The sequence below is a fragment of the Balaenoptera physalus genome, assembly GCF_965194825.1.
Source record: "Balaenoptera physalus genome assembly, chromosome: 8".
NCBI classification, from domain to species: Eukaryota; Metazoa; Chordata; class Mammalia; order Artiodactyla; family Balaenopteridae; genus Balaenoptera; species Balaenoptera physalus.
Genome location: NC_138887.1, coordinates 102,192,920 through 102,208,324, shown reverse-complemented (window position 1 = coordinate 102,208,324; position 15,405 = coordinate 102,192,920). Strand labels below are relative to the sequence as shown.

The window sequence follows — 15,405 nt, the reverse complement described above, 5'->3', positions numbered from 1 at the left end:
GTCTCTCTATTTATTTAGGTATTTGCTGTCTTTCATCAGCATTTTATAGTTTTAAAGAAAATGCATATTTTGTTAAGTGTATACTAAGTATTTCATTTGGGGGGTACTAAAATGGTAATATTTTTAGTGATAAATAATACTTTAAAAATATTTGATTTTAATTTGTTCATTGTTAATATATAGAAATACTATTGATTTTTGTATCCTACAATCTTATTAAAATTACTCACTAGCTCTGGTAACTTTTTGGTAGAGTCCTTGGAATTTTCTAAATAGACAATCATGTCTGAAAATAGACAGCTTTATTTCTTCCTTTCCAAGCTGTATGGCTTTCCTTGCCTTACTGTGCTAACTAAATCCTCCAGTATAATGCTGAATAGAAGTGAAAGAGTGAAAGTCCTTGGCTTGTTTCCAATCTCAGGAAAATCATTTGGTCTTTCATCATTAAGTACAATGTAGGGTTTTTATAGATGCCCTTTATCAAATTAAGGATATTCTTTTCTATTGCTAGTTTTCTAAGAGCTTTTAATCACCAACAGATTTTGAATTTTGTCAAGAACTTATTCGACCTCTATTGAGATTATTATCCCAGTAATTTTAATTTTATTTTTATGCTTAGATCTCTAATCCACCTAGAATTTATTCTTTATATTGTATGTGGAAGTGACTGAACTTTATTTTGCCCTAAATGATTAACTAATTGTTGAAACCCTTTAATAAATTGTCTATCATTTCCCCACTCATTTGAAATGTCACATTTTCATACACAGAGCTCTCATAAATAGCTCTGTTTCTGGACCATCTCTTTTGTTCCATCAATTTATTGGTCTACTCCTATGCCAATCTACACTGAATCAATCACTAAACTTGATGATATGTTTTAATATCTGCTAGAAAAATGTTATTCCTGTCATTTTACTATTCCAAATTCAAATCAGCTTGCCAAATTCCATACACAAACTTGTTGATATATTGTCTGGGATAGCATTAAATTTATAAATTTGGGGGAATAATTACCTTATAGCACTGAGCTTTTCTGATAAGAAACAGATGTATTTCTCCATTTATTCAGGCCTTGATTTGTGAACTTCATTCTCTTGTATACTTTCCTTCATGAAGATCTTTATATATTCACCTTACCAATATCTTACTAGTTCTAAAGTTTCTGACACTTTTCTTGGATTTTTCCAGGTAGATGGAAATATTTGCCAAAAGTGACAGTTTTGTATCTTCCTTTCCAACATTTATATATCTTATTCTTGTCCCCTTCCCTTTTTTTTCATATTGCATTGAACCAGGACATCAAGTTCAATGCTAAATGGTAGTGGTAGGGGCTACACCTGGATTGTTCCTCATTTTAATGGGAATGCTTCTAGTATTTCATGAATTAAACATTATGTTTGTTGTAGAGTTTTGGTAGAGACACCTTTTCAAATGTAGGACGCTTTCTTCAATCACCTGTTTCCAAAGATCTCCTTTTTAAACTAGGAATATGTATTGCATTTTACCAACTACTCTTTTTTTTTTTTGGCACCTGTTGAGATAATCATCTTTTTTTTCTCTTCAGTGAATACAATGAATTCTATTAATGTATTTTTTACTTTCCAACTACTCTTCCTCCCCTGGGATAAGCTCAATTTGGACAAGATGCAGTATTCTTTTAATACCCTGCTAGATTTCAAATGCTAACAGTTTATTTAGAAATGTTGTATTTATGTTCATAAGTGAGATCAACTTCTTCTCTTAGTCCTATGTTCATCTGATTTCAGAACTAGAGTAATATCTACCTCTTAAATGAACTGGAAAGCTTCCAATCTGTTTTATGGGCTAGAACCATATAAATATAACATGAGAAATATCTGCTCCTTCATTTTGGTAGCTCTAGATTGCAAAACTACTTGGGTCTGATGCTTTTTTGGTGGGGGAGAGGGTAAATTTAAAATTATTTTTCCATTCATTTTAGGTGATGGTCCATAGTTTTTCTCCTTATTGAACCAACTTTGGTGATTTGTACTTTTATGGATCAAACATTTCATCTTAATTTTAAATTGCATTTATTTAAAGTTGTACATAACAATCATTCCATTTTTTCCACATTTCTTGTTCCTTATATTATTTATATCTTTTTTTTTTCCTTAATCCAATTGACCAAGAATTTATCTACTTGACTGGTCTTCTCAAAGAGTAGTAATGGGCTTTAGTAACAAAGCCCAATTATTTAAAATTTTCATTAATTTCTAGTTTTATTCTTATTCTCTTTCATTTTATTTCTTTGGGTTTATTTTTCCTGTTCTTTTTCTAGCTCTTCAGTCAAATGCTTAGTTTGTTTATTTTCACAATTTCTTTTTTCTACAAGGACTTGAAGCTGTAAACCTTTCCATTTGAACCACTTTGGCAGCACTCACAGATCTTGAAATGTAAAGTGCTCATGTGCTCATTTCCAAGTAGTTTGTAATTTCAATTTTAATTCCTCTTTAATCCAAGTTAATTAGAAGTGTGCTTTCTCATTTTCAAGAGGATAGTTTTTGTCTGTCATTTTTACTATTTTTGTTGTTGTTGTTTAATAATTTTATGCATGTGGTCAGTGAATGTAGGTTTGAATGATTTCTACTTTTTTGAATCTATTGAAATTTTCTTTGTAAATATTCCATGTAAGTTTAAAAGATATGTATATCTCCCCATTATTTCTTGAGTATAAAGCTTCTTAACAATTGAATCTCCCATATCCTTATTTTTTTTTTCTACTTGAAATGTTAATTTGGTTATCTTTGTTCTGTCTGTTCTATTACTTAATTCTAAATTACTGGGTCATTTTGTTTTAGGTATTTTAGGTAGCCAGCATATAGCTCTTTAGGGCTTGGGGTCTTTTCTTTCTTTCTTTCTTTTCCAATCTGTGGGACTCTGTCTTTTCATACAGTTACTAAATCCATTCACATTGTGATTACTGACACTTTTGGACTAATTTTTGCATCTTCTTTTGTGTATTCTGTTTACAATACTTTGTTATTGTTTCTCCTTTTTTCTCATTTCCCCTTTTGTTGAAAGGATGGTGTTTTCCTATTTAATTTTTTTTTCTTTTAATGGCTAGGAAGTTAGATATCCTCTTTCAATTTTTCCAGTGTTTATTTCTTAAGCATGTACTTAAACTTGTCTTATAAAATCAATATATTCAATTACTGAATATAACTAGTTTCTCTCCGAACAAGTCAAGAACCTCTTCTTGCTTTTATTTTTCTCCTTTGCCCCTGCTACCTCCCAAGTAAGATCATTAGGGATTTTAATTCCAGATTGCTTGCCTGCTCTTTCTCTCTCTCTCTCTCTTTCTTCACTCTCCTCAATCAATAATGATTTTAAATTTTGCCACAAGTTTTGCTGCATTTTGTCACCAGATTTTGTGTTCCTCACACTTTCCTCTTTGATTCATTTTTCATTTTCCTGAAATACATTGTTTAGTTATTCTTTCAGAGAGGGTGCTTGAGTGGCATATTTTCTGAACCCTTACATTTCTGAAAGTGTTTTTATTTTGTTCTCACACTTGAATGATGGGTTCACCTGGGTATAGAATTCAAAGTTCAAAATAATTTTCCCTCAGAACCTTGAAAGCTTTGCTCTACTGTCTCCCTAAATCCACTGTTGCTGAAGAGAAGCTTTCCCTCCTAATGGCCACATACCCCACTGCTCTCCTCCTCAGGGACCAGAAAGCAGAATAAAAGGGGAGTCCAACTGGATGTTCCCTGAGCTGCTTCCCCAACCCATGCCACTTCTTAATCACTCATTCATTCAGCAAGTATTTCTTGTGCATGTAATGTTCCAGGCTCTGTACTGGGATGTTTTAAATAAAATACTTCATGCACGTAGAAAAGTATAGAGAATAAATAACACAGCAAACAGCAGCGTACCCACCACCCATATTGAAAAATCTTACCATTTTGCCTTATTTAATTCAGATTTAAAATAAATAAATAAAACACTAAAGAGTCTGTTGAAATCTCATTCCCTTTCCTCCCACAACAGAGATAACTACTGCCTAAAATTTGTTGTTTATCCCACCCATTAATGGATTTTATTTTTAATATATGGATATATATGATGGATAATATATGGGTAAACAAAAATTAATAACTAATATAGTGCTTACTACCTGCCTACGGATGGTCTGATCACCTTACATCTATTAACTGGTTGTCACTACAACCCAATGAAGTAGGTATTATTATTATCTCCTTTTTATAAATGAGAAGTAACTTAATAAAGGTCACATAGCTGGTGACCAGCTAAGTGACGGCACCAGAACCTGGCAGCCTGGCTGCAGAGTTTGTGCTATTAACAACTATAACATGTTAATTTAGAAGTAATTTCCATGTACTTAACCTTCATGTACAGGTTATCATATTAGACAAATTCTTCTAAAATTGTGAGGTTTTTTTCCCCTGCCCTATTTACTGAGCATAAAATATTATCCATGATCTAGCTAGTTTGGTTCATCATTTATTTTTACCACTGTATAGTATTGCCTTGCATTTTTATGAATATTTAGATTGCTTCAAAAATTTGCAGCAAATGTTGCACTGAACATATTTGTAGCTGTCTCCTAGGGCTAAAGACAAGAGTTTCTCTAAGGTATATGCCAAGGCATGAAATTTCTAAGTCACAGGGTATGTACATCGTCATCTTCACAAATTATTGTCAAATTGCCGCACCAACTTATATTCCTCCTCGTGAAAGGGGAGGGTCCTACGTCTTGTGCTGGGATTTGAGTCTGACTTCTTAGACTCCACACATATTGCTGAACTATTGGGCCATTATACTATAGAACCTTTTATCACCTACTTTTTTCTGTCTTAATATAGACACCTCAGTCAAGCTTTTGCTCTCAGTCTCATTATGTAAAAATATTTACTGATTATTTACTATGTGCTAATTCTTCCTGTCACTGGTTATTTTTTAAAGCTCACAACAGTACAGGCACTGAAAAGTATTTGAAATTAGTCAAATAAAGGCTCACCTGTTTTTCATAAGGTCATGTATACTTAGCTTAGGCTTGTAAATTAACATGAGCCTGAATGTAACATGAAAGAAGTTCCGCTGGATCTAAAATCTAAAAGAAACTGACAGCTAAGAACATAGGGGTTTTATTAAGAATTGAAATTGAATCTAAAACATTAGATTTAAATTATTAGATTATATCAAATAGAAAGCATTCAATGTTTATAAGTTAATATAAACTGTTAGTTTAAAAATACTTTGATAATGACTTATTATCATTATACTAAAAATACTAAATAAAATAATTATATATGGCATTTGAGAAACTACCAAGAGTTGGAATTCCTGTCCTCCAGGAATATACATATAAAAATATATAACACTTTAAAAAAAATCCTTTTATCCTGTTGCTCAGCCAGGAAAGCAGGCCAAACTGCAAACTGCAAAAGCCTCAGACTCATAGATCCAAATGCCTACTCAGCACCTCTACCATGTCTACAAGGCACCTAAAAGTCTCCAAATACAAACCCCCACTTTCCAGCTCCTATATCCTGCTTCTTCTCAAATCTTCCTCATCTCAAAATACAAAGTATATGCTTCCAGTTGTTGGGCTGAAATCTTAGAGTCATTAGTGAGTTCTCAGCATCTCTCCTACCCTATGTCCAACACATCAGCAAGCAGACATCCCTCACTCTAATGCAAAAGACATCCAGACTTGGACCACATCTCACCACCTTCACTGACACCACTCTGGTCTAAAGCACCACCGTCTTTTGCTTGGATTTCTGCAGTGGCTAACTAACCTGTCACCTGCTTCCAGTATCGCCCGCACTCTAGTCTATTCTCCACACAGCAATCAGGGTGAACCTCTAAAAAGTAAGTCAGATCATATCACGGCTCAAAATCCTCCCTAAAACTTACCATATCATTTTTTATACTGGTTTTCAAGGTCCTACATGACCTGCCTCCCACTCACCCAGAGCTCAGAACTCATTTAACTCTTACCATGCTCTTACCATCTCTTCCTCTTCACTTACTCTGCATCAGCCTTGTGTTGGCAGAATAATGGCTCCCCAAAGATGTCCACATACCCAGAACCCATGAATATGTTACGCTATTACAGTAGCTAGACCAAAAGATGATGGTGGTTTGGATTAGGACACTGGCAAGGAAAATAGACAATTGAATGGTCAAGGTACATTTTGAAGGTAGAATTAACCAAACATAAGGATGAATTAGATGTGGGGGCTGATGGAGAGGGAGGTGTCAAGAATGACACCTGGTTTCCTGGCTTGAGGAACAGGATGTATGAAAGTGCTATTTGCCGAGACAGAGAAAAATACAGGAAGATTTGATTTGGGGGTAATAACCAATAAGTCAGCTTTTGAATATATTAAGTTTGAGACATCTATGAGACATCTCAGGAGGGCTGGGTAGTTGTCAAGTAGTCACAGGGATATAAAACTACCTGACATCTCTGGAAAATATATCTGGTGTAAAGATTATAATTTCATAAATTGTTGGTATATAGGTGTACTTAAGTCATGGAAAATGTTAAAAGTGGGTAGAGAGAATGGGTAGAATTGAGAGAAGAGGGCATTGCACAGAATTCTGTAGAACTTTAAATTTTAAAGGTTAGGTAAAGGAAGATAAATGAACAGTTAAGACTGAAAAGGAACAGCTAGAAAGACGGAAGAAAGCCCAAAAGAATGTAGTGCCACAGAAGCCAAAAAAAAGTGTCTCAAGGATGACTCAACTGCTCTGAAAGATCTATTAATTTGATGAGTCGATTTAGCAACATGGGCCAATGTTGATCTTTTTTTTTTTTCTTTTTGAGAAAAGAGATTTTTTACTGTGATAAAATATATGTAACAAAATGTACCATTTTAAACCATTTTTAGGTATACAGTTCAGTGGCATTAAGTACATTCACATTGTTGTGCATCAATATTGATCTTAACAAAAAGAATTTCTGTAGCAAAGTAAGGGCTAAATATTGGAGCGATCTTAATAATACATGAGGGTATGGAAATGGTGACAGAGGACAGATAAGATATCCATCTCTTGAGAAATTTGGTTTTAAGGGGAATATGGCTATGTGACAGTAGCTAGAGGAGATGGAGAGTCAAGGGGGGAGATTTTTTTAATTGGAGATATTAGTCCATTATTGAATGTCGATTGAAATTATTCTGTAGAGAAGGAAAGACAGAAGATGATGGAGAGAGAAGAGATATGTTATCGATTGTGGACCTTGAGAGACAAGAAGTAATGGGGCTATAACTCATGAGAATGGACTGGCCTTTGCCAAAAGGGAGGAAGGAGACTGGCACAGATGCAACGGGTTTGCAATCTTTCTGGGAATGTTGAATGTCTATTTGAGATTGGCAATCATGAATGAATAGTGATACTAATCTGTCAGTTTATATATTCCTATTCATTTATTCCATATATATTTATAGAATGCCTACTATGTGCCTCCTTTGAACCACTTGTGACCAAAGGGGTAGACAGATCATCCTTTCCAGGCTTTCAGGAACATCTCTTTGATGTTGCTCCTGGAAGCTTCTGAATAAGCTTGGGAGAGATATCATTTCTGTAACATTTACTTCAAGCTGCAGTAAACACTACATTGAGGAATTACCCTTATTCTACTTTCCATTTCAAATAATCCTCCATTACTTCCAGAGCAAATTCCTAAGAGGTTACACAATATGCACTGGTTACAGATCAGCTCAAGTGACAGAACACCACCTGTATAGAGACCCCGAAGTCTTCTCATCAACTTAAACAACTGACGCTCTGTCCATTATCCAGCGAATTCCTCAATTCCAAGAAACAAGAAAACTCCCCTCCCTATCCAGAGAAACTACCTATGTATAAGGCATCTTTTCCCTGCAACTTCCTCCAACTATGCTTCTTTTCATACAGAGGAGTCTCTTGGGAGGCCCTTCCCAGCGGTTGAAGACTGTGTGTCTTCCACTGGAACTGGAAGAGCTCCTTCAGCAACCTCCAAATCAGTATTAGCGCCCCAACCCCAAGCCCCTCATTTGCATTGCTTTTCCAAATTTCAAGAGGATCATCTAGACAATTTGCAGTGTAAGCGCCACATCCACAAATTAAGAAAAACATAAGCAAACACTTACCTTAAACACAGAGGCACCTCCTTTTTTTCAGAAAGAGCTTCCCTTAGGTGATCATCTACACAAAAGTAAGTGTTACTTTTTCTGTACTGTTGGTAGGAAAGATCCTGTCATCTATGGAAAGCACCCTTCTGAAAATTTAGTGTCTAAGAAGTCACAACAGAATTATGATGTAGGACTGAATGACAATGAAAGCACTATTTTGAAACCTGTGGAATAGAGATAAAGCATGGGAAATTTCTCTTCAAGGGGAATTTATAGACCTAAGTTATATTTTAAAAAAATAAGAAAGGGACTTCCCTTGTGGCGCAGTGGTTAAGAATCTGCCTGCCAATGGAGGGAACATGGGTTCGAGCCCTGGTCCGGGAAGAGTCCCACATGCTGCAGAGCCGCTAAGCCCATGTGTCACAACTACTGAAGCCCACGAGCCTAGAGCCTGTGAGCCACAACTACTGAGCCCACGTGCCACAACTACTGAAGCCTGCGCGCCTAGAGCCTGTGCTCCGTAACAAAGAGAAGCCATCGCAGTGAGAAGCCCGCGCACCGCAAGGAAGAGTAGCCCCCGCTCACCGCAACTAGAGAAAGCCCGCGCGCAGCAACGAAGACCCAACGCAGCCATAAATAAATTTATTAAAAAAAAAAATAAGAAAGATTGGAAATTAATGTGTTAGGTATTTAAGTTGAAAAACTTTTTTTAAAAAAGGTGTAACATGCTAAACTAGACAAAAGTGTGTGCGATTAATAAAAATAAATATAGAAATTAAATATATTTTAAAAGAAACGGATATGATCAGCAAAAGCTGGCTATTTGAAAAGATTATAGACAAACTTCTATAGGTTTGTCTTAAAGTGTAGACAAACCTCTGTTGTCTACACTTTAAGACAAACCTGTTAAGACAAAAAAAAAAAAAAGAGAATTCACAAGTATGTAATATCAGGAATGAAAAGGAGGATATAACTACAGATACTGTAGAGAATTTTTAAATAATGAGGGAATGTTGTGAACCACATACCAAAATTTTAGAGGCTTAAAAGTAATACCTAATTTTTAAAGAAAAAAAAGTGAATTAACAAAGTTGACTCAAGAAGAAATAGAAAATCCAAATAAACTAATAATCATGAGGGAAACTGAACTGAATTTTCAAAATATGATGGTTTCACAGATGAGACTTACCAAACATTCAAGGAACAAATAATACCTATCTCATACAAATCGTTACAGAAAATAGAAAAAGGGAAACTTCTAAATGCATTTTATGAGAGTGGTATAAACATGGACAAAGGGAGCACAAGAAACGAAGATCATAAGCCAATATCATTTAGGAACGTAGATCCTAAAATAAAAAGCACTTGCAAATTCATGAAGTAGTGTATTAAAAAAATAATAGTACATTATGGCAAAACAAGGTTTATGTCAAAGAATGCAAGGATAAATCTACGTTAGAAAAATCTATCAAAGTGACCTGTCACTTTAACATATCAAAGACAAAACTGATAATCATCTCAAAAGTTTTAGAAAAAGCACTTAACAAAATTCAATGTTCATTTCATGGTTTTAAAATATTCCTACTTTAAACTCAACTGGGATAGAAGGGGACTCCCTAACCTTATAAAGGGTTTCAACCAAAAACTTATAGCAACTACCATAAATAATGATGACACATTAGAAACATTCTCAACGAGATAGAAATAGGAAAACAATGCTTGCTCTTATTCTTGCTATTTGATGTTATATTGGAGGTCCCAGCCCATCCAATGACATAAAAAAAGGAGAGAGTATTAAGAGTATTATTTAAGGATAATATTATCTACATAAAAATACAAGAGAATTTGCAAATAAACTTAAACAATAAGAAAGTTCAGCATATTTGCTAAAACAGGATTATTCCATGAGAATTCCCTGGCGGTCCAGTGGTTAGGACTCTGCGTTCTCACTGCCAAGGGCCTGGGTTCAATCCCCGGTTGGGGAACTAAGATCCCAAAAGCCGCGTGGCACAGCCAAAAAAAACAGGATTATTCCAAAATCAGTAACATTTCCAAACAGCAGCACTAACCAATTTAAAAAATTTTTTAAAGGATCCCACTTGAAAAAGCAACAAAAACTGTAAGGTACCGAGGAATAAATCTAACAAAGAGGTACAAGAGTTTTATACGCAAATTATAAAATGTTATGGAAGGATATGAGGAAATCAGAATAATATTAATGTACTGGATGACTCAATTTTATAAAGATGTCATATCTCCCAAAATTTAACCTACAAATTTAACTCAGCAAAATACCGAGAAGATTTTTCAATGGAATTTGACAAACTGATACTAAAGTTAGTATGGAAGAGCAGAAGTCCAAAAAATAGCTGGTACAGTTTTTTTTTAATGAACAAATGGAGGAAATGCCCTTCTACAGGTGAAGACTTATTATAAAGCCATAATAATTAAAACTTTGTAGTACTGGCTCAGAATTGGTTTGATCAGTAGAAAAGGACAAAGTAGGGAATGTATCCATGAATGTACGGAAATTTAATTTATAATCACAGTGGCATTACAAATTAATGGGAGGAATGAAAGACTGTTTAGTAAATCAGGTCATGACAACAGGTTTTCCATGTCTGGGGAGGGAGAATAAAATTAAATTCCTACTTCACACCATTCAAAAAAGTAAGTCCTGGATGGATCAGTTTTACAAGTGTGGAAAACAAAACTTTAAAACATTAAGGGAAAAAACATAGGAGGCTATCTTTGTGGCATCATGTGTGGAGAGTTGTCTTTAATATGACACAAATGACACAAACTATAAAGAAGATCAGTGAATATGACTACATTTTAAATTTTCTATAGTTCAAAAGTTATTGGAAGTTAAAAGAGAAGTCACAGAATGAGACAATATAATGTTAATATATGTGAACTCCTACAAATCAAGAGGGAAAAAGATGAAAACATATACAGCCCACTGGATAAATGGATGAAGACTATGAAAAAACAAACCACAGACTCAGAAACCTTAATAGCCAGTAAATATATGCTCAACCTCATTGGCAGTGAGGGAAATTCAAATAAAGCAATGAGATACTGAGCTTTAAAAAGAAAAAATCAAATCGTCAGAAATAAAAGTCTGAATCTAGAAAGTAAGGGAAGGTCATGTGAGGGAAACAAGAACTCTCATACACTGCTGATGGGTGTGTAAATTGGAGAACCATTTGGCAGTCTCTAATAAACTGAAAATGTGTGTGTAACCTAGCAATTCCCCATATAGGTAGATAGAGAAATTCTATCTACCTATAGAAGACACATGTACACATATGTTCATATTAGCATTGCCCTTAATACCAAAATATTGGCAACAGCTTAAATATTCATCAATGGGGGAATGAATAAACCCAGCACATTCACATGCATGGATCTACAATATAGCAATTAAAATGAATGAACTGGATTTATATTTATCAACATGGAGAGAAAGAATGAAAACATACCATGAAGGAAAAAAAAAACAAGTCACAGAATATGCATAGTCCAACACCACACCTGTGCATTTAAAAAATCAAAACAGTACTCTGTATGGGTTCATATGTAGTAAAAATATAAAACCTAGATTTAAAAGTTACATACCAAATTCGTGATAATGTTTGCCTTTGGAGAAAAGGGTGGAGAATGGTTTTGGGGAGGAGTGCAAAGGGACTTCAATTTTATCAGAAATGTTGAATAGTTCAATTAAAAAAAAAAAAACAGACCTGAAGCAGATATGGCAAAATGCTAACATTTACCAATTACATGAGATAGGTGCATGGGTGCCTGTAATACTCTCTCTGCATTTTAAAATAGCTTTAGATTTTTTTCTAAATAATAATATTTTTAAAAAACAGCTAGTAAAGAATTCTATCTGATAGAATTTTAATATGTGTAGATTAAGAGTTAATTGTCTAAAATTTTGAAGCAAGCAGCTTTATAATAATTATCTGTTTTAGAATAGAATCTCCATAAAGATAATAAAGCTGACAAGATCATAAAACTACTGAAATGAATAAAGCAGATTCTATAAGTGTCAACATGGATAGTTCTCAAAATCATACTGAGGGGAAAAAGTAAGTTGCAAAATGATATGTACACTACTGTACCATTTATAAAGACAATTTAAAATATATAAGCATGGACATATATATTTACATATAAATATATATAGGTAATTAGGTAATAAAGAATAATAACAATGCTGGAAGAATACACACTTTATGATACTGATTACCTAGGCAAGTAAGGAGAGAGAAAGGTGAATGAAACTGGGGAGGGAAATAAGGTGACATTCAACTCTATCTGGAATTTTTAATAAAAATAAAAAACCTGAAGAAAATGTGACAAATATTTCACATTTGATTACCCTAAGAAGTAAATACATGAATGTTTGTTATTCTTGAGGTATATGTATTTTTAATTTTCAAAAGAAAAAGTACTGAAGAATTGCAAATAAACTGCACATAATTCAAAAATATATAAGTAAAACTTGTATACATCAAAAACGATGCTATGACTATTTTTAGAAATTATCCTGTTTGCTTTTGTGTTTTAAATTTTTTTAAATTCAAAAGAAGAAAAAAATGAAAGCAGCGAAGAAATGTAAACATATACATACATATATCTGATTATATAAAGAGAAAAACCTCCACAATCACAAAACACCATATGAGCAATTCTATATAAATTGCTGCATTTTCTTATTTTTAATTTTTGTCAAGAGAAAAATAAAAGATGTTGCCTAATTGGAAACGTGATTTTCTATTATTAAAATTGTGGGAATCCATTTTAATGTGTTTATCTCGCTGCTAGTCTATAATTTATATTACAGCGTGGAAATTTGTTTGTATGCCTGTGACAGGTTAAAGCAGTTTAAACATGCATTTTTCTTTCGTTGGTTGAATAGTTAAATCGTTACTCAAAGGATTTTAAGTTTCAATTTCAACCATGAGGGGATTCTTTGCTTTTTTTCAAGGTTAAAAATGTTTCTGGTTCAAAATGCTATTAATTAATGGCTACGTAGTGGCTCTATTTAGGGAATTGGTACCGACCCTGGGTTAGCAGTGGAACTGTTAGATGAGAAAACTTTTTTGATGAAGACTCGGGGATATTTTAAATTCGATCTGACAGCGGTAACAGAAGTGAAATGTAATTCCAGCCCGCTTAAGTAACAATCGTAATTATGAATCGAAAGACATGTCAGGTATAAGCATTTTTTTCCCTTAAAAAAAAAAAGTTTCTCGGACTCCGCCGGACACCCAGCTGGCGGAGGACCAGCGGGCGAAGGGGGGGCGAAGCCGGCAGGCTGCCCAGAAGTTACGATCGGGGAGTTTTCTCTTTATTAAAATTACCTGGCTCACCAGCAGAGGCAAGAACGCGAAGACAAGATAATTTCTTAGGCTGTTAAAAATGACTTAGCCCGGTGGGCCGCGCGTTCCGAGTGGGTGTCCTGCGGCCGGGGCGGGTCCCGCCGCCCCCGCGGGCTCCGGTGCGTCAGGGGCGCGTCAGGCGGGGCGGGCTCCGCGCGGGCGGCGGCGGCGGCGGCGGCGGGTGGCGGGCGGCGCGCACCGGGCCTCCTGCTTCTCGCTCCGAGGCTGCGGGACGGACGCTCCCGAGAACTCTCTCGCCCGCGGCCGGCCGCGCTCGGACGGCGTGCGCCGGCGGCCCGGCGGTGCCAGCATGTCGGCTGCCGTGGCGTGCCTGGACTACTTCGCCGCCGAGTGCTTGGTGTCCATGTCCGCGGGTGCCGTGGTTCACCGCCGCCTGCCGGACCCCGAGGGCGCGGGCGGAGCGGCAAGCTCGGAGGTGGGTGCGGCGCCGCCGGAGTCCGCTCTGCCGGGTCCGGGGCCACCGGGGCCCGTGTCGGTCCCCCCGTTCCCCCAGGTCCCCGCCCCCAGCCCCGGCGCGGGCGGCGCCGCGCCCCACCTGCTGGCTGCAAGCGTCTTGGCTGACTTGCGCGGCGGCTCTGGGGGGTGCTTTGGAGAGTACTCGGGGGAAGCTCTGCGCGCCTCATCCGGCTCCTCCGACCCGACCCCGTGCTCCGGCCCGACCCTGTGCTCCAAGCCGACCCCGGCCACCAGCGCGGCCGAGGTCTCCGGACCCGTGCACTCCTCCGGCGCGCTCGCGGTCCCTGGCGCGCCAGCCGTCCCGGGAGTGCCTGCCCACCCTGGCGCGGTCTCCGGCGTGGCCCCTGGGGCGGGCCCCGCCCCCGCCACGGGTCCAGGCCCCCGTCGGAGGCCAGTCACACCTGCTGCCAAGCGCCACCGCTGCCCCTTCCCGGGCTGCAACAAAGCTTATTACAAGTCATCGCATCTGAAGTCCCACCAGCGCACCCACACGGGTGAGCGCCCTTTCTCCTGCGACTGGCTCGACTGCGACAAGAAGTTCACGCGCTCCGACGAGCTGGCCCGCCACTACAGGACGCACACGGGCGAGAAGCGCTTCTCCTGCCCCCTCTGCCCCAAGCAGTTCTCCCGGAGCGACCACCTGACCAAGCACGCCCGCCGCCACCCAGCCTATCATCCCGACATGATCGAGTACCGGGGGCGCCGTCGCACTCCCCGCGTCGACTCGCAACCCGCCAACCTGGTGGACAGCTCCGGCTCCGTCCCCGGGCAGGTGCCCAGCTTCACCACCTGCTTGTCTGACAGTCATTGCCGTTAGTTGTCCCCTCAAGGACGATCCCCCAGGCCATTGTCCTTGCTTTCTCTCTGCCCATCCCTCTTTCCCAGAGTGATTAGAACAAGGCACAGACTGGCTTCTCCGCTCTGAGGGGGGGTCCAGGCAGGCACGTTGGACTCTGGGGAGGGACTGGGGGCCCGAAAATAGCAGGAATTCTTACAACACGTATATCATCCAAAAAAGGGGGGTTGCCTCAAGACAGCCCCCAGGAACTGATAAGAAGGGATGAACCCCGGTACTCTCCAGAGTCCTGAAGAGTCTCCCTTCCATGGGAACCAGAGATGTGAAACTGGAATTCTCAGGTGCCTGAGGAGCTCTCAGTCTCAAAGGACTCTAGTGTCTTACCCACCCACCAGGGCGGACCTTGGAGAGGGTGTCAGGGGTGGCAGTCTTGGAGATGTCCAGGACTGGGATGGTGAGAGGCCTTTGGAAACAGAAATGATTTCTATTTCTGTAAACAGCAATGTTTACTAATGTATTTTTAGTGTATTTTAAACAGGGATCCCAGGTTGATAGGAGGTTGATATCCCCCACTCCCCAACTGCCCCAGCTACCTCTGCTAGGAGAGGCCATGTAAGAGTCCACGTGGATG

General features: G+C 38.2%; 1 protein-coding gene and 1 long non-coding RNA gene across 2 annotated transcripts in view; one reads left to right on the top strand and one right to left on the bottom strand.

The window, feature by feature from the left end:
- LOC309666087 overlaps positions 1-13,573 on the bottom strand; it is a 62,817-nt gene extending 49,244 nt beyond the window's left edge. The window contains exon 1 of the long non-coding RNA XR_014266884.1: positions 13,484-13,573. This is a non-coding gene — a long non-coding RNA (uncharacterized lncRNA). The remainder of the gene's footprint in view (positions 1-13,483) is intronic.
- Positions 13,574-13,811: 238 nt separating this feature from the next.
- On the top strand, positions 13,812-14,804 carry KLF14 (KLF transcription factor 14; the record flags this gene model as incomplete). The annotated part of the gene is made up of 1 exon (XM_082473125.1): positions 13,812-14,804. One exon carries the CDS (start codon positions 13,812-13,814, stop codon positions 14,793-14,795), a length of 984 nt encoding a protein of 327 aa, XP_082329251.1. The 3' UTR covers positions 14,796-14,804.
- Positions 14,805-15,405: the final 601 nt, after the last annotated feature.